This window comes from Balaenoptera ricei, chromosome 3 (assembly GCF_028023285.1).
Source record: "Balaenoptera ricei isolate mBalRic1 chromosome 3, mBalRic1.hap2, whole genome shotgun sequence".
Taxonomy (NCBI): Eukaryota; Metazoa; Chordata; class Mammalia; order Artiodactyla; family Balaenopteridae; genus Balaenoptera; species Balaenoptera ricei.
This window is the reverse complement of record NC_082641.1, coordinates 59,763,112-59,781,074: the sequence shown is the minus strand read 5'-3', so window position 1 is coordinate 59,781,074 and position 17,963 is coordinate 59,763,112. Positions and strand designations below refer to the sequence as shown.

The following is a 17,963-nucleotide window of genomic DNA, read 5'->3' as shown; positions in this document are numbered from 1 at the left end:
TTTCATCATATTGTTATTTTTTCTTGCTGAACAACTTTCTAACAAGAATAATAAGGTTTTATTTGATTTCTAGTATACCTAGGTACAATAAAAGTATTATACTTAATGTTGATGACTCTAAAGACATATTTGTATTAATTAAACCAACAAGCTTAAGCTAACTTTAATACCAGATATTAATTCAGTACTGAGTGTTTCCTAGATCACATAAACCTGAAATTCATTCTGGCCAGGTTCTTTTGTATTTCTGAATATTTATATAAGTGCTTAATTTCCTTTAAGCCAATTAAACAGAGCTCTTTTACAAATTAATTTTTGCAGTACCACACATCTACAACACACCTATGTAGACAAGAAGAAGCACACAAACAGACACAGAGACCTCATAGTGCCCATTCCAAAATTTCAGCCAGGAATCAGGTGTAACAGTATAAAACCCTCAGTTATAAAAGAGGTTGAATTCAAATTGGGTTTCTGGCAGATGGAACAAATCAAGATCACCTATCTAGATTGCTAAAACCTTTTTACTAGTATTTATGAGAAGACACTTAAGATTTCTATTTGTCATTAACAAGTCAAGTACCAAGTTATCTACCCTCCCTCAAGGCCAGAAAAAAAGTTTTTTTCTCTGTTTACAAGCCTCTTAAGATAAATACGGGGACATTTTGGGAGTGGTAAAAAGATTGGTGGGCTTTGGATTATTTCTGGAGCCATACCTCTGGTCCTATAAAGACTAGATTTGTAAAATAAGAACAGTTTTTCTGTTTGTTTTTGTTTTTTTTTCCTCAAAGAATTGGGTGGCCACCTCAGTGATTTCAAAGGATTGACATACCCCTTCACCTATGTTGGAATGTCTTACTTTCCTTCATTTAGCTTAGGGAAGAAGCAGCACCCCCCCCCCCAAAAAAAATTACTATCAGGCTCCAATTTCCAGCTATGGTCAGTTTAGTCAGACCACTGGCTTTCCACCTCCCAACTTGGTAATCCATTTATTTTTTTTTAAATTTATTTATTATTTTAATTTTAATTATTTAGTTAGTTAGTTAGTTGCACCAGGTCTTAGTTGCGGCAGGCGGGCTCCTTAGTTGTGGCAGGTGGGCTCCTTAGCTGCAGCTCGAGGGCTCCTTAGTTGCAGCTTGTGGGCTCCTTAGTTGCGGCTCACTGGCTCCTTTAGTTGTGGCATGCAAACCCTTAGTTGCAGCATGCATGTGGGATCTAGTTCCCTGACCGGGGATTGAACCTGGGCCCCCTGCATTGGGAGCGCGGAGTCTTAACCACTGCACCACCAGGGAAGTCCTGGTAATCTGTTTATAAACACTTTTAAGGATACTCCCTGGGTTTAAGAAATTATTTAACTGTGGCCCTCAGTTTGGCCTTTGATCTGAAGAGGCTTGCCTACAAGCCTCATGTAGTCCCATTCCTAAAGGTAACCATTTAATGGGGTCTTCTGAGTAGAAAGGCAATTCAGACAGAAGATAATTAGTAGATGGGAACAGTAGTTAAAGTTTTAGGTACCTTTTATATCATTAATCTTTTATTAACTTTCTACAACAAATCTTTCAATGAGGCTATTTTGAAATTTTGAAGCCTTTTGGGGCTTCTGTATACCAATTAAAATAGGTACAATATTTAAGATGAGAGCTCTCTAAAATTTTAACAATTTAGTAGACTTTCCCATTCAAAGGATCTAAGAAGCTAGCCCAACAAATATTTTTCCCTGCTAATATAATTTTAGAAAAGAGAAAAACTCTTACTGCTGTTGAAAAAAATCAGTTTGGGAGTGCCAGAAGAACCTGTCTCACCATTTCAGGGCCCAACATCCTTTAGTTCCGATTAAGAACTTGCAAGCATACATAAACCCAGCTGGTATTCCCATAGGTGACTGTCCATCTGGGAGCTGTTTGGCCTTTGAGGCACAATTTCCCATTATTTCATAGCCTAATTCGGATGGGATATGAGATATGATCTGCACAACTTTCTGAGGACAGTGTGGTAGATCAAATATGTGCTGCTTCTGAGTCTAGCCCCAAGGAGTTAACCTTGGGTTGGTTTGACTCTTGTACATGGCTCAGTTTCTCCCTGTGACAGCCTAAAACCACCATGGGTGCTTAGAGCACTAGGTTATCAGCCTCTATTGTGCCCCGTTGGATGAGCAGTATTTACTTAATGGTTGTAGTGGATCTCCCTTATTCTTCAGAGCTGAATAATTCAGTCTCTCATTTCACTAGCAAAAACTTTGTTCAGAACATGTATCAACTCATTTTTTTCAGTGTAAGCCAAATTTAACAAAAACCCAGCCACCTATGTTTCCCTGGGCCCCTTGTCCAGATCCCCGAAGTCCTGCCCAAGAACTGCACCAGTGCCCCTTAAGACTCCAAGCCTTAAGTGAAACAGCTCAAATAAAATTTCAGGATCATTACTCAAACAATGAGATCCAGATATTAGGAGAGCTCACCAGAACACCTGAGGAGTACTGAGAAGCTGGTGGGGCTCAGTTGACCCATGCTTGGTACTGAGCACCAGTTCCGGGTGGGCTCCAGGTGTCCTCTAGTGGGTATCTCTGATATCCTGCCAGCTAAACCATGCATGTCAACAAAAATTAATCAGTCAATCTGAGAAAGAAATGGAAATTTTATTTGAGCCAAATTGAGGAAAATTGTTCTGCCCATTAGAAGTCAAAGCACAGTAATATAAGTTTTTTGAGACAGAGGGCGGTACATCAAATGACATAATATTGACAGTTTACACAATCCAGTTTTACAGGAACAAGGTGGTAAGTCATGTGACCCCTTACAAGATCAAGAAAGAAGGTTATCTTTTAAGGAGTTGTCCTGTTGATGCTAGGAAAATGTTGCACCTTAGGATTGAGCTGGTATTCTTGGGAAAGATTTGGTCAGGATGCATAATGCAGATATACAGTACAGGGTAGAGGGGAAAGAGGAGGCCAAAGGGCAGAGAAAATTTTTTTACGTTTAAATTTTTCTTGTCTTGCCATAAAGTATGAATTTTATTTCAAATCCCTGTAGTATCAAGTTATGTAATTCTTAAATAAACTAGGGCCTGTTTTTACACTTTTTTCCCCTTTTGGAGTTTTAAACCATCTATATTTACTTGTGTTCATACTACGTTTGCATGGATTTTAGACACTAATTCAAAATATGACTTTGGTCCTTATCGAACGTTCATGATGTTCTAGTTATTGAATAAAGTTTAAATGTTTCTGTCATCTGTGGCCTCAGAAATTATAATCTTAAATCCGTGCCTTAAGATTTTACTAATGCGAGACACTGCTAGGCATGGGTGATATTGCAAGGAACAAGGTAAACAAAGGTCCTGCCTGAGGGCCTTAGCTGCGTATTGAATGGGAACACAGAGTAGTTAACAGGCAATTAGAATAATGTATGTTATGGAACACTTGAACACTGTGAAGATATTGAGTCAGGGATGGCTTCCAGATGCAACAACGTCTGAGCTAAAACCTTAAGAATGAGTGGCTGAGTATTTGTTAACCAGGTGAATAGCCTGTAAAGTGTTTGCTTATAGGGGCTGAGAAGAAAGAAGACATTTGGAGACCAGAAGAAAAAAGAGCATTTAGCCGCAGGGTAACGCAAAGCACTTATCTGTGGAGGGTAGAGCCAATCAAAAGTGGGGAGCGGCAAGACTGTCTAGAACCAGTATCCTCAGGCAGTGGGTTTAAGTCATTCTTACTTCCTGCAGTGAGGAGAGTGGACTGAAGTTGACTGTTGTGACTGAGGGCTTGGAGACTTTTTCAGTATTACAGGTGAGAATTGAAGATAGCCTACATGGACAAATCAGATACTTGGAAGGTAGAATTGAAGGGTGTGGTGACTGAATGAGGGAAAAAGGAGGGATTCAAGAACAGGCCCAGGTTTCTGCCTTAGATAGATTGGTATGGAGATGAGGGAAAAACAGGTTTTAGACATGGTGCATCTGAGTTGAAACATTCACTTGACCACTCCATCTGATATATTATTAGATGTAAAGATCTAACACTTAGGAGAGAGATGGACAGGCTGTGAATTTGGGAATCATCAGACGATGACTGAAGTCACAGAAATGAGTAAGAATGCTGTGGGGAGAGCAAGTGTGGAACCCTGAGGAGCACTCACGTTTAAGGGGTAGACAGAGGAGGAGCCTGCCCTGGAACCCAAAGAACAGTGCTTACTTAGAGAGGAACTGGGAAATTAAGACTCCAGGGGAAGGATGGCTCCAAAGAGAGTCATTAACATAAGAAATGCTGCTAATAGGGCCAGTAGATAAAGACTATGAAGTGTCCCATAGATTCAGCAATAAATAGCTCTTTTCTTTGGTAAGCGTGATGAGGTAAAAGTGTTTCTTTAAGTTTTTTAATAAAGGAAAATTTATTCCAGTTACTTTAGTTCTCCCTCAGATTTTTAACGCTGTAGTTCCCAGTTGGTAAACTCCTGAGACTCTGATGTAATTGAATAGATTGAATGAGTATTACAATTTTTTAAAGTGTAGATGTGGTTATGATCAATAGAATTTTTAAATCATTAGAAAATATGTTTGAGTTCAGAATAAATTTGGGGTATTTTATATTTTTCTCATATCAAGAGATCAAAGTGATACTGCTATCATTTAAGTGTCTGAAATGCTTTGGCTTTATAAAGGGAGTCCTGCAGGACTCTTTCATGATCCAGCTGGTCATTAGATGGTTATGTCAGGGAGGAATAAATTTTCCTCTACCCTTCTATGTTCTTCTGGCTCATCTAAGAATTAAATTGACATGAGACAGATTAACAGAAAATCAAAGTTTAATAATATGTATATGTGGGATAGATCCAGGAAAACTGAGTAGTAACTCAACAAAATGACTGAAACCCTCACCTTAAATACCATCTTCAGCTAAAGACAAAAGAAGATGTGGGAGTAGTGGTTTGGAACTTAAAAGAGAGGTGTAAGACAATTCACATCAAGATGGGAATGCAAATGTTTGGTAAACAAATGTTTGCTGGGCCATGCGGAAACAGTGGGACACAGAGTAGACTCTGGTCTCTAGACCCTGCTGAGTTTCCGCCATAACACCTAGCCAATATTCTTTGCAGATATCTCTAGTGATAGCTCTACTCCAGGAACAGACCCTCTATCTAAAATTTTTTTAGGCAGTGAGAGGGGAAGGTCAAAGTTTCTTCCTGAGTCTTTTGCGCCTTAATTGTTTTTAGCTCAAAATAATCCACATGACAAAGAGACATTTTGGGGTGGTACGTTTTGCTCCCCTGCAGTTATATTCACTTAATGGTAATTCATCAAGATGTGCACTGTTCTGTATGTGTGTTGTAGTTAAATTAAAAGTTGGTGGGGGGGGGTGTGGTTTGAAGTGACTTTTGAGGGATCCCCATAACTCTACAAGAACAACTACATTGAATCAAGATTTCTGATATGCCTGTGCGAACTGACAGGAGCATTACAGCATAGTTCCTCCCTCTCTTCTTGTGTGGCCCCAGGTTGTGGCAGCGCAGGGATGATGTTGCGTCATACTTTTTAATGGAGTAGTGACAACTTCGGATTTATTCCAGACAGACCCGCAATTGTTCACGTGTCTTATTTTGTATATTTAAAAATTGGGGGAACTTAAACCCAAGCCTGCCTTTTCAGCCTTCAGTTTGATCTCAGGTGGCCTCGGCTTGCAGAGGCTTGAAGCAGGGTTTCGGTTCCTGGCCAGAGATTGAGGTTGGGTTACAGTGGTGAGAGCACCAAATCCTAGCCACTAGACCAGTGGTCAGTGACAAGGCCCTGGCCCTTCAGCTTTGCAGAAAAGAATTCCCACAAAGACGGAAAGTAGTGAAACAAAGTGTTTATTAGGAGGAAAAAAAGAGTACAGTACATGTGGATAGACACACGGGCAGACTCGGAGAGTCACGCCCTTGTGGTAGTTTGAATCACTTATATGGGGCGTTTCTTCCTGGTTTCCTTTGACCAGTCATCTTGCTTTGCCTGGTTCGGAGTCCGTGTTTGGTATATCTCAGGGTCCTCCCACGTGTGCACGCGCATCTCTTAGCCAAGATGGATTCCACTGAAGAGGCCTATGGGTAGCTAGCATCACTTACTATGTGGTGGCGCCCCCTACATTTTTGACCTCCAAGGAGCCTTTCTGTGCATGTGTAGTCGGGAAGGTCTCCTGACTTCAAGAATGAGAAATATGTGTTCTCTTATCTTCTATCTGGGCAGGGCCCAGCCTCCTCCTCCTATTTTCATCATAGAGTATCCACAGAGAACTAACTCCAGCTGTTTGCCCCAGGGGCCCATCTGTCTCCTGCCTCAAGTTTAATAGTAATATGAAGCTGTTGTAGAGAGGGATATTTCCCCCTCTGCCCCTCTTGAGTTCTTGTGGCTGGACTAATAATAAAATTGACACAAGATAGATTAACAGGAGAAAAACAAATTTTAAGTCATGTGTGTGTGGGTCCCACAGAAATGGGACCAAAGCAGTGGCCAAAGCAGGCAGCTTTTATACTCTTTCAACAAAGAAACAACAAAGTTGTGAGGGCAAAGAAGCTTAGGTTTGGGGTGCCCAATTAGTGAAGAGTCTAAACAGAGTTTGGACTTGGAGTAGTGAATTTAAAAGGTAACAAGATTTGTTTATATAGGCTTCCGCTTCTCAGACCAGATTCCCTATCTTTGGCAATAATGGTGTCCTACCTCCAGGTGCAGGGAATACACATTTCACATGAGATTCTTTTCCTGCTTTCAGGGAGACGGGAGTGTCAGTGTCCCTCTTTCACTGGCCATTTCTTAAGTAACTTTAATTCAAAATAATCAATATGCCACTGAGGCACATTTTGGGGGAGCCTACTCTGGGCCCCAGCAAAGCTATTGTTCCACTTATAGTCCACTTAAATTTGTTTTATCACAGCAAGATACATACCTTGCTTGTTTCCATTTTGCTATTATTCTTTATATTTTTATCTTCTGATACAGCTGAGGTTCTACTTGCATTAGAACTACTTGGAGGACTTATTAAACATGCATATTCCTGGCTCCCCCCAAGACCTACTGAAAAGTAATTTCTGCGAATGGGGGCCTGGGAATTTTCATTTTAACAGGTTCCCCAGGCAGTTCCCCAAGTGATTGAGAACCACTGCTCTACCATTCTAAGCAGGCTTTCAAGCATCGGTTCACCTTTTCCTTCTCTATGATGTTATTGTCTTTGCTTAGGAAGGTTCCCCTCAGAAGCCCTATCTGTACTTCTCATTGGCTATAGATCTGCAACTTTGTTCTTAAAACCTTCCTGCAATTTTATATGGTTTCTGTGGACAAGTCCTCAAGTCACAGGTATTCAACTCTGCCACTGTACCATGAAAGCAGGTATAAACAATACATGAATGAACATGATTATATTCCAGTAAAGCTTTATTTTAAATTCATATAATTCCCACATGTCATGAATTTTTTTTTTCCTTTTTCCTTTTTTTTTTGGCCATGCCACTCAGCTTGTGGGATCTTGGTTCCCTGACCAGGTATTGAACCTGGGCCCTCAGCAGTGAAAGCACAGAGTCCTAACCACTGGACCCCCAGGGAATTCCCCATAAAATGTTGTTATTGTTTCCCAGCCATTTAAAAATGAAATTCTGAGCTTAAAGGCCATTCTGAAAGTAGGCAGCAGACTAGAATTGACCCACGGGCCATAGTTCACCAACCCCCTGCTCTAGATTATTGCCCTAACACAGTGTCGGTCAATATACAGTAAATATTTGAGTACCGAGTGAGTGAATTAATTGTAACACTCTGTGCACTGATTTGCACAGAGCATATGTTGTTCATCTTTGTGATAATATTACCTAGTGTATTAACTGGTTCAGAAATGTTTGTCAGCTCACTTTTCAACTTTCTCCTAGAGTTAATGCCAGGGTTATCAGTGTTTTCTGTTTTCTTGAATCAACAGCTTTTTTTTTTCCTGTATGTCTGAATAGGAAGGCCCAAACAGTTTGATTAATGAGGAAGAGTTCTTTGATGCTGTTGAAGCTGCTCTTGACAGACAAGATAAAATAGAAGAACAGGTATGTATATTATTAAAAATTATTAAAAATCCTTGATGTATTTATTCATATAAATAGAATTTGAAATCATGATCCTAATAACCTAAAAATGAACTCTTGTCTACAGTGAGACACAAATGTAGAAGAATCTTTATAAGTCACTTTATTGACCAATTTCCAAGCAATAGAAAGAAGACTAATGATTGTTTAAAGCAAGCATGCATAATTAACATGAAATTAAATGGAAATATTCTGCCTGTTCCCCTTGAAGTGTCCAACCTTATTATCATTCTATTAGTACAAAGCATTTATTTGCTCTGAGTAAAACAGTCTCTTTGAATTTCTCTTCACCACCAAGTGCCATATGAATTCAAAAGGAAGATGACCAAGAATTTATTTTTCTTCTATGTTAGTACCATTCAGTTTTTATTATTAACTCATTTATTGCTTTCACTACCTTCACCTTAATTACTTCCTCACTTTTAACTTTGCTCAGTGTTTTTTCATCATTAAATTCACAGCAGTTATACCCAGCTCCTTCTGTGGAAATTGAAGGAAGGCATTTCTAAAATCCTTTAATTCTAGTTTCAAGATTAATTTGATCCTTTACCTTTAATTCTGCAACAATGCAGTTACCATATATTACCACTAGACGGTACTTAAAGATGAATTTTAGTTATTCTTCTCAAGACTTTAAGCATCTTGCAAATAAATCATATGTGTATCAGTTTTATACTACAAATTAACTTGCATAGAAAAATTGGCTTGTTTATTCCCTCTGATTGCTAAGACAGTCATGGCTGTTATGCCCATTTACTGATCTATCTATCCGAGGGTAAGTCATCTGCAATAGTGGCTGCTTGCTTTTCTTGTTTATATTTCCCTGTTTTTTTATCAGTGATGATAAGTTTGTCACATTAATTTATAAAAGCTTATTGCACATTTTTAATACCCAAAAGATGCTACACAGCACTCAATAGAACTTCCAGTTCCTAAATAAGTTCTAATTTTGGATGCCAAAAATATCTGAAATAGCAGCATTGTATTTGGTTTTTTAGGGTGTTTTGGGTGTTTTTTTTTTTTCCCTTCACTGTGTTTTCGCTTTTGTTTTAATCTAAGATGTATTATTTCATGAAGAATAGCAAACTGTGAGGTCAAGACAAGTTAGTCTTAGTTTTGCCACTAACTGTGTAGCTCTAAACATATCACTTAAATTCTCTGGGCCTTGGTTTTCTAATCTGTGAAACAAGGAGTTGGACAAGATGATTCAGATCATCCCTTCTGCCTCTAAAATGCTCCTCCACTGAGTATCAATATGGTGGTTGAGTTGGTGTTGAAGAGAATCAATAAAAACTTCTGTATGCTTTAGATAAAAGAAATATTCACGGGACGATCAACTCATTTAATATCAGTCTATTCCTGACACTCCAGTAGATAAAAACAAGTCATTAAACAGACCCTGATTTTCTTTGTCTGAGAGCCACACACGTTGATATGACAAAGATAATCACACACACAACACAGCATAGTTTCTGGTACAGTATATTTAGTAAATATTTATTGAATAAGTGAGAAGAAACTAAGCAAGCTGAGAAGGAGGAAAGAGGTTAAGTGGCAGCTTAACAAGAGTGAGGTGATGGGATGAAGGCAGAATACCTTCATGGAAAGGAGACAAAGATATACATGATATGTTCTTTTGAACATAACTGAAGCAAACAATGATTATTGGTTCAAATGATACAGCCCTGCAGGGCCCTGATGATGTGGAATGATTGGAATAATTTGGCCAGAGTTTGGATAAGAAAATTATTTTGGTAGCAGTGTTAAGGTTGATTCATGGTAAATGGTGCCATGCTGGTATTGGAAATTCTGACTGAGAGCAAAAATAAAAGAACTAATCCTTGGTCTAAGGTAGTATCTATGGAATCCAAAAGAAGAAAATTGGGATACATGAAGTGTCAAGATTTGGCAAGGCTTGTATCTTTAGAGTAACTTCATAATTCAAATATTTATAAGTACTAAAGTGTTCAGTAATTAAATGTTATATTATCCATTCTTAAGCTGCAAAATACACTTCAAAACCTTCCCATTTAACATTATATGTTTTCTTAGTCACAGAGTGAAAAGGTCAGGTTACATTGGCCTACATCAATGCCATCTGGAGATGCCTTTTCTTCTGTGGGGACTCATAGATTTGTCCAAAAGGTAAGCTAATGTCACAGTTTACTAAAAGTATATGATATATTTTTCTTCACTGTTGACGAAACTATCCTGTTATATAAAGTCTTCTTCCTTTTCTTGAATTTAAGTAATGAGATTTTTTGGTATTACATGTTTTCTTCCATATACATCCTCCAGAACTGTTAGAAATCTTCTTCTGAACATAATGTTCTTTCTTTTTTATTTAAGGGGGAAAGAAGGGTGGGGGAATAGGGAGTGGCTTGTCCAAAATAGTTAACCAGAAGCGTAGCCAGTGATATTAGATCTCTTTTTCCTTTGGGGTTAAGTGGTATTATTTTGTATCATTGGAAGCACTGCATTAGATTTTGGAGCATAACACATAATAGGTGCATGAAGTCAGCACTTGCTGCTGAGCTTGTTTCATATAGTGCTTTGTTCTCTCTTTATCTTGTGTTTGGAAGTTGGTACTGAATGCTCTGTTGTGCCTTTGTTCTGATTACTTGGTTTTTTCTTTGTCTGTCTCTGGTAGCCCTATAGTCGCTCTTCCTCCATGTCTTCCATTGATCTAGTCAGTGCCTCTGACGATGTTCACAGATTCAGCTCCCAGGTACTGTATGAATGTATAGAGTGGACTTGAGTCTTTCTGTGCTATATTTCAGCCTGCTTTCCCAGTTCCTAGAAATCTTTTGGTTAGGCCACTTGTTTTGGTTTTGAATTTTAAATAGTAACATCAAGCATTTAAAAAAGCCTTCCTTATCTGTTAAATAGTTCCTCTGTCAGGCTTGCATGTGCCCTTTGTATCCTGTATTGTGAATAGCTTGGAATTTCGCCATATAGGAGATACTCCTGAAAGATTTCAAATTGAATTGAAACGAGTAGAAGGTACCTGGTTTTTAACTATCCTGTGATATCTGTTTCTTCAGACAGGATTCAGCAACTTTTGTGGACATGGTCTATAGGATATGTTATAGCATTAAAGCAGGTTTCAAGCCTTACTTCTAAACTAATTTAAAATACCTCATAATGTATTCAACAGGGAAATAATTTTTTAAATAAAATTTGTCTCATTACCATTATACTAAGTTTCATTGAACAGGTTGCGTTTTGCTTTGGCAAATTACCCCTGGAAATGAGTATTCCAGTCCATATGATAAATCTATGGAAATTGATTTTAAATTATTTAGTATCAGCACGGGTTAGGAATTTAGGACAGGAAGCTGGATGCTTGCAATCTCTGCCCTCATAATAAAATCAAAAGTATCAATGGAGGAATATTTTTTTAGCATCAGCATTAGGTTAAAAAATTTTTTTTAATCTTCACATATTTGCCATTCAACTTTGTATTTTTATGGTGTTTGCATTTTATTGGATTGCAATATGTCATAGTATGTTAAGAACCTGAGCTCTATAGTCAAAATGACCAAGTTTAAATCCGGTTTCCTGCATGATGTTTGACAGCTTTTCTAACTCCTCTGTGCTTTGCTTCTGTCATCTAGCTAGGAACGTGATAGAGCTAGAACCTAGCATGTAGTAAGTGCTCAGTAAGTGAGCTTTTATCATTATAATATTATTTCTTTGAGCTAATCAAAGTTATCTACATTATTTTTTCTCTATTAGAGTGTTCCAATAAAAAAAATTTTTAAGTCAGTGTAAAAGAGGCATACAAATAAAATTTACATTAGTTTTCAACTATGTAATAAAGAAGAAAATTAAGTTTAAGACTCAAATTTTTTTCTGACTTTTGTAGCTTTTTTTTTCCTTGAACATTTTTGAAAAAGAGATGGATCAGTTCCTCATCAGAAATTACCCTTAGCCAGATTTATTACAATATTTCTTACCTATTGCTCATTCATTTATGTATGCTTTTAAAATAGTGACTTATATTCACAATAAATCATTGACCAAACTAGATTATACTGGGAGACTTCGGTTTATTCTTAATTAAACTCCACCTTGAATTAAAATAATAAATTAACAGACTAAAAGACATCAGTACTGGTCACCATTTTCCCTTAAAATATGGAAATATACAGGCTATAAATTTAAAAAAATGTAATGGGAGCAAAAAAAGAATTTGAGCCGCTGATAGGTGCCTACGAATGAGGGCTTCAGAACCCAGACCTGGGCCTTAGCTATAGAGATATATAAAACAGCTGAAAGCCTTTGAATACAGGTGAAATATCACTGAGAAGCAGGTGTGCAGATTTTTATAAGACTGTCAAATTGTAGCTTCTTTACCTAATTTTTTGTGTAACTTTTTTGTATAAGTTGAGAATAATCTTTCTAGTATTTTTTTTCTAATGTATGATGCTCGTTATTGATCCGATTCTGTTTTTAAACTTTTGATTATTCTACTGTTTTATATTCCAGAAGAGGAAATGAAGGAAGACAACATTGAGGTCTTCAAGTATTTATTTTCCTTGCTAAAGTATTTGTTGTCATTAGCAGACTTGGGCTCTGGCAGTTAACTATTGATTAATTTGGCTTTGCTATCTACATATAAGTCTTGGCTCATGACTGTTTTGTTCTTGTTGAAATAATGGTCATAGTCCTGCTTGAGTAGGATACTTAAATGTAGAACTGAGAGATGCCCTGAAAATAACTTCAAATAAAATATGTGACTCTACTAGGAAATTAGTAGCAACACATGAATCTGTATCTGTCTGATGGACAGATGTTGGAAATGAAGTAGCTCTCAATGAAAGTCTGTAGAAAGTAGGAAAGACTTAGATTTATAAATGGATCTTCTTGGCCACATTTATTTCTATAACAGTTACCACCTAAAGATGTCACCTCAGAAATCAAAGGGAAATAAAAAGCATCCTTAGTTGGGGGAAAGAAAAAAAGAAAATCAAAGGGTGTGTAGTACATCTGTGGGTTAATAAATGATGAGCATCACCATTGCAAAAACAGTTCTGCGTAAAGCTTTTTCCCACTTTTGTCCATAGTAACATCATTGTTGTGGTAACTATTTATTTTACCCCTCCCTTTTTTATTGTATCAATATAAGTAATAGAATGCTAATTTAGCAGAACTAGAAAGTAAATAAAATGAAATTACTAGATAACTATTAATATTCTTATGCATATCCTTTTTCCACGTATGTGTAAATTAAATAAAATCAGTCACATATTGATAATTACACACACCTTAGTAATTGTTTTTTTTCTACCAAAGTACGTAATTCTATATATACTGTTTTGTAACTAGCTGTTTTGTTTTTTTAAAGCGCACATATAATTAGGCCCATCTTCCCATCAGTAAATATAGGTCTAGATCTCCTTGTCTATTGTATGGATATGCATACTAGATTTACCTACTCCCCTAATATTGAACATTTAGTTTATTTTCAGTTAGTCTCTATTATTTAATAAATAGTGCTACATGGGCATCCTTGCATATACAGCATCCTTGCATGTACATCTTTGTACACTTATCCAATTATTTCCTTAGAATATATTTCTAGAAGTAGAATTTTTAGGACAAAGGCCATGCACACACCCAAGTTTTTTATTCTTATTGCCAAACTGTTCATTAGAAAAGTTGAACCAGCTACACCCCCAGGTCAGTTTTCTTTTGCTATACTGACACTGAATATTATCATTCAGTAAATATTTGCCAATCTGATAGAATAAAAGTGTTATTTTTCTTCTTGGCTATTTGCATTTTTCAGTGAATTGGCTATTCATGTCCTTGACCATTTTTCTTTTGGGTTAACAGTAAACTGTTAATTTGTTATTAATAAATTATTGTATCCAACAGATCCCTTTATGACTGTAACAATAAGCATAGTTGTATTCCTTTCACATGGGTAAGAAAAAGAGATCCAAGCTCTGTTTGAGCCCTTCTGAGACTTCTGTTCAATACAATTTTGTTGTACCATCAAAGGACAATTTTCTTTTAAAGTTTCTATATTAATAATGTTAGAAAGGTCCAATTAGATCTAGCCTCCTAAAATGGCATACTGAGTGATTCAAATGTGAAGTGAAAGAAAAAGTAAGAATTGGAGTGCCATCACCTCTATTTCAAATCTGTTTTGTCTTCAGTTTTTTCATAGTTAATTTGTTATGAAGACTGTATGGTGCAAAAAAATCAAGGACATGATTCCTGAAATTATGCTTAGTGTAAAATTCAGCCTTTTTTTTTTAAGTGATAGATGTTTCTAGTAATATTATTTTCTAGTATATCAAATTTTGAACCTAATAAGGTAGAAAATTTGGCATACGTTTATTCTTGTCATCCAATTAATGGTCCCTAGTTTCCCACTTATTTTTGATATAGAGTCGTAACTGAAAACAGTAAATGGAGCATCTTTAGGTTTATATCTGAAATGTGAGTGTGGTCACATGTGCCCAGGTCATTGCCCCTATAGTAACATTGGCTACTGCATATTTTAACATAAAATTCATAATAGTGAAATTTTACCAGTATCATCTTTCTTTTTAACCTTAATGTTATTACCTCGGGGAATATACCATAATGGATAAAGATTCCTTGATGAAGGCTTTGCAGACATGGTCAGTACAGTAATTGGGTACTTCGATAGTTTCGTTAATTTCCTAGGAGCACAGTACTGAATACATCTTGTTTGTTTCTCTGTTGGACTTTTTCAAGCCCTCTTAAGGAAGTAAATGAGGACAAAAGACTGAAAACTTTTCCATAGATGCAGTGGTAACTATTCTTTCATCTATCTAGCAAGACAATGTTGAATGCATTTACTGTACATTGTTTCAAACTTAAGTTACCTTCTCTCAATTTATATTTGTGGAATCTGGTTTCTTTTGCACCGAAACATAAATCAAAAACACCTTCTCATTTTTCAAACATTTGAAATAACTAATTTAGGAATAATCTCCTAAACAGAAACACAATTACCTGCAATATTTTTCAACGAAAGAGCTTAATGGCACTAAAGTTTTTTTTAAACAGAACTCTCTTTGTTTTTTAGCAGAATAAAATCCTTAACATTCTTCTTTCACAAGTAATCCATTTAAAGTAGGGCCTATTTGGGGGAAACATTTCTTTCTGCCTCTAATCTCATAATAAATATGGGTGTTCTTAACTCCCAGTGTCGTACCTAAAAAGTACATACGTATTCAGATCTGAAGATTTTTTAAGATCTTGGGATCTAAAAATCAAAAAAGAATTTTTTCACAATCATGATGTGATACAGACAAATGAATCAAGCCAGCGCTACTGTTGAGGCTTTATTTATGCATACTAACTGGGACTTCCTTTGTTCTTCCTCTTTTGGTAATAAAATACGTTTTGTATGTATCATTTGTAACTTGGAGTCCTACATTAGTCATCTGTACCCTCTCAAAGCAGATTTCAAAATTTTAGAGGCACAAAGGTTTTTTCCAGTCAGCCTCTGAAGTTATGTTACTTAGGAATAAATCTTTAAATTGAAGTATATACTATGCATATTTTTCAACTCTTTTCTGCCTTCTCTTAATAATATTACTAGGTAAAACAAAATTATGAGTAAAAGTTTAGAAAATAGAACTTAGAAACCAAGTGTCTATGCATAGATGGTAAAGGTGCCAGTTCCTTCAGAGATGATCTTTCTGTCACTTCACTTCAGTTCTGTTTAAAAATATGTTTCATACTAGGAAGGTTACCAAAGAACACTTAAATGAAATCTTACCAATAAATCTGATTGAGGATTCTGGGAGTGTGAACTGTTTGACCTTATTTGCTTATAAAAGATGGGTAGGGGTAATTTGATAGTTAAAAGCAGAGGTTGCAATTTAAATTCAGTAAAAGAAATTTAGTAAGAAATTTAGTTAGAAATTTAGAAAGAATGAACTATTAATAAAAGGTGATAATTTGCAAATCTTTGCGTGTATGATTATTAGCATTGTCCCTAAAAGAGTTTAGAACAATGAAATTGGAATCAAATACATAGAGGGATTGGTTATTTTTTAAGTTGGCTTATATTCATGATAAAAGAGGAGCTTATCAGCGAAATAACGAAAATCTTCTTACCTTTTTGTAGAGAAATCTTGACAAATAACGAGCTTTCTAATATCTCTATATAGTCTTAAACATAGGAACACTGGACTAGGTCATCTCTTTGTGCCCCTCTTACCCTTAATGTTCCATGATTTTATGCTTTAAGACATTATCTCCGTAAGGATGCATTTTATGATAAAGGAAGGAATAATTATTTTTTTGGTCACTTGATGCACGTTAGGCCAATGTGTTATTAGAGTGAAGCACCTTCCTTCCCCGCATTTCTCCTTCCTGTCATTAACCTGGATATGATATCTGGAATGTGGACTAAAACTCTTCAACACTATATAAAACCTACTAACCTTTGTGCATTTGGTCACTTAGCTTTCTAAGAACATCATTTCTGAACTGAAGTAAACTGAATACCATTCTGTTTTAGAGATTATGACATAGCTATTAATTGGAGGAGGATTCTTATGGCTCTATTTTTCCTTTTAAGGTTGAAGAGATGGTGCAGAACCACATGACTTACTCATTACAGGATGTAGGTGGAGATGCCAATTGGCAGTTGGTTGTAGAAGAAGGAGAAATGAAGGTAATTCCCAGTGTATTGTTGTAGGTTGCTAATTGCAGCCCTGTTGCAATCATACTATATTATTACTATTGATATAAGTAAGATAGCATTTAAAAATTTCTTTTAAATAAATTATTACATGTGATCAAAGAAGCACTAAATATTGAGAAATAAAATGTCCTTTTGCTTCCCTGGTTTAGCTTTTACATAATTTCTTTATGATCGTAATATGAATCTGTGCACAGATCATTCTGTTTTACCTAGGCCATGGAGAAAATAGTTTGGGGGTTTCAATATGAACAGGTCATAATTAGCTGATGGCTCTCTCTTCGGATATTTCTCTCTCTTTTTTAATATACCAAATGTTGTGCCCAGATGTCACTTTTTTCCCTCTTTGTTCTGTACCTCACTTCTTGGTCTTTCTCTCACTGCATCTTTTTTTGATATTTGGACATTGGTTAGCTAATCTTGCTCACATCCCTAAACACAGAAGACATTAAGAGCAAGGAACAAGAGATTGAGAGCTGGGTTGAAAAGCAGCAGCAGCAGCATTGAACTTTGGATTACTTCATGCCCAAGGTGCTATGCTAACAATAAAGAGAAGTTTAATAAGACTCCCTCCAAGCTGAAACTTTGGTTGGAGAAAGAGGATGTTGACATCTAAAAGATTACTTAGCTCCATTGGATAACAGTGAGTGAAAAGTACAGGTGAACAGTGGAGAAAAATTGGAAAAGAAAGAGATCTCTGATTTGAGACAGATTGTATTACACTGAGGAGCATTTGAACTATGTCTAGAAATGGAAACAAGGCTATGACAAAGGTGAGGTGAGGGCATTTTAGAAAAAAAATATAACATGAGCAAAAACTTCAAAGCAAATTTTGTATTCAGGAGTTTTGTATAGACTTTTGACCAAAATTATTCTAGCAAATGAGATACAATATTAGATGTTGGAATTTCCTCTCCTCCTGAATACAGAAGAAATTAAGAAATAAGATAGAGGAGATAGGCAAATGAGATACCAAAATGTTAGTTATAATTCTAATAAGCTGATTGGAGAACATGAAGACTAGCTGCCATGAGGTCTTGCTAATATGTTACCCCAGAATTAAACATAGTATTTTTTTTTTAATATATTATTTATTTATTTTTGGCTGTGTCCGGTCTTAGTTGCGGCACATGGGATCTTTGTTGCAGCACGCGGGATCTTTCATTGTGGTGCACGGGCTTCTCTCT

General features: G+C 36.3%; 1 protein-coding gene across 3 annotated transcripts in view; it reads left to right on the top strand.

Annotated features, from left to right (window-relative positions):
- CERT1 (ceramide transporter 1) overlaps window positions 1-17,963 on the top strand; it is a 131,439-nt gene that overhangs the window by 96,434 nt on the left and 17,042 nt on the right. For 2 of the 3 annotated variants that reach the window (XM_059916595.1, XM_059916594.1), the window contains 4 exons: window positions 7,953-8,039; window positions 10,131-10,223; window positions 10,729-10,806; window positions 16,654-16,749. In XM_059916595.1, coding sequence (XP_059772578.1) covers window positions 7,953-8,039; window positions 10,131-10,223; window positions 10,729-10,806; window positions 16,654-16,749 — 354 coding nt within the window. The remainder of the gene's footprint in view (window positions 1-7,952; window positions 8,040-10,130; window positions 10,224-10,728; window positions 10,807-16,653; window positions 16,750-17,963) is intronic. The other variant, XM_059916593.1, reaches the window with a different exon arrangement.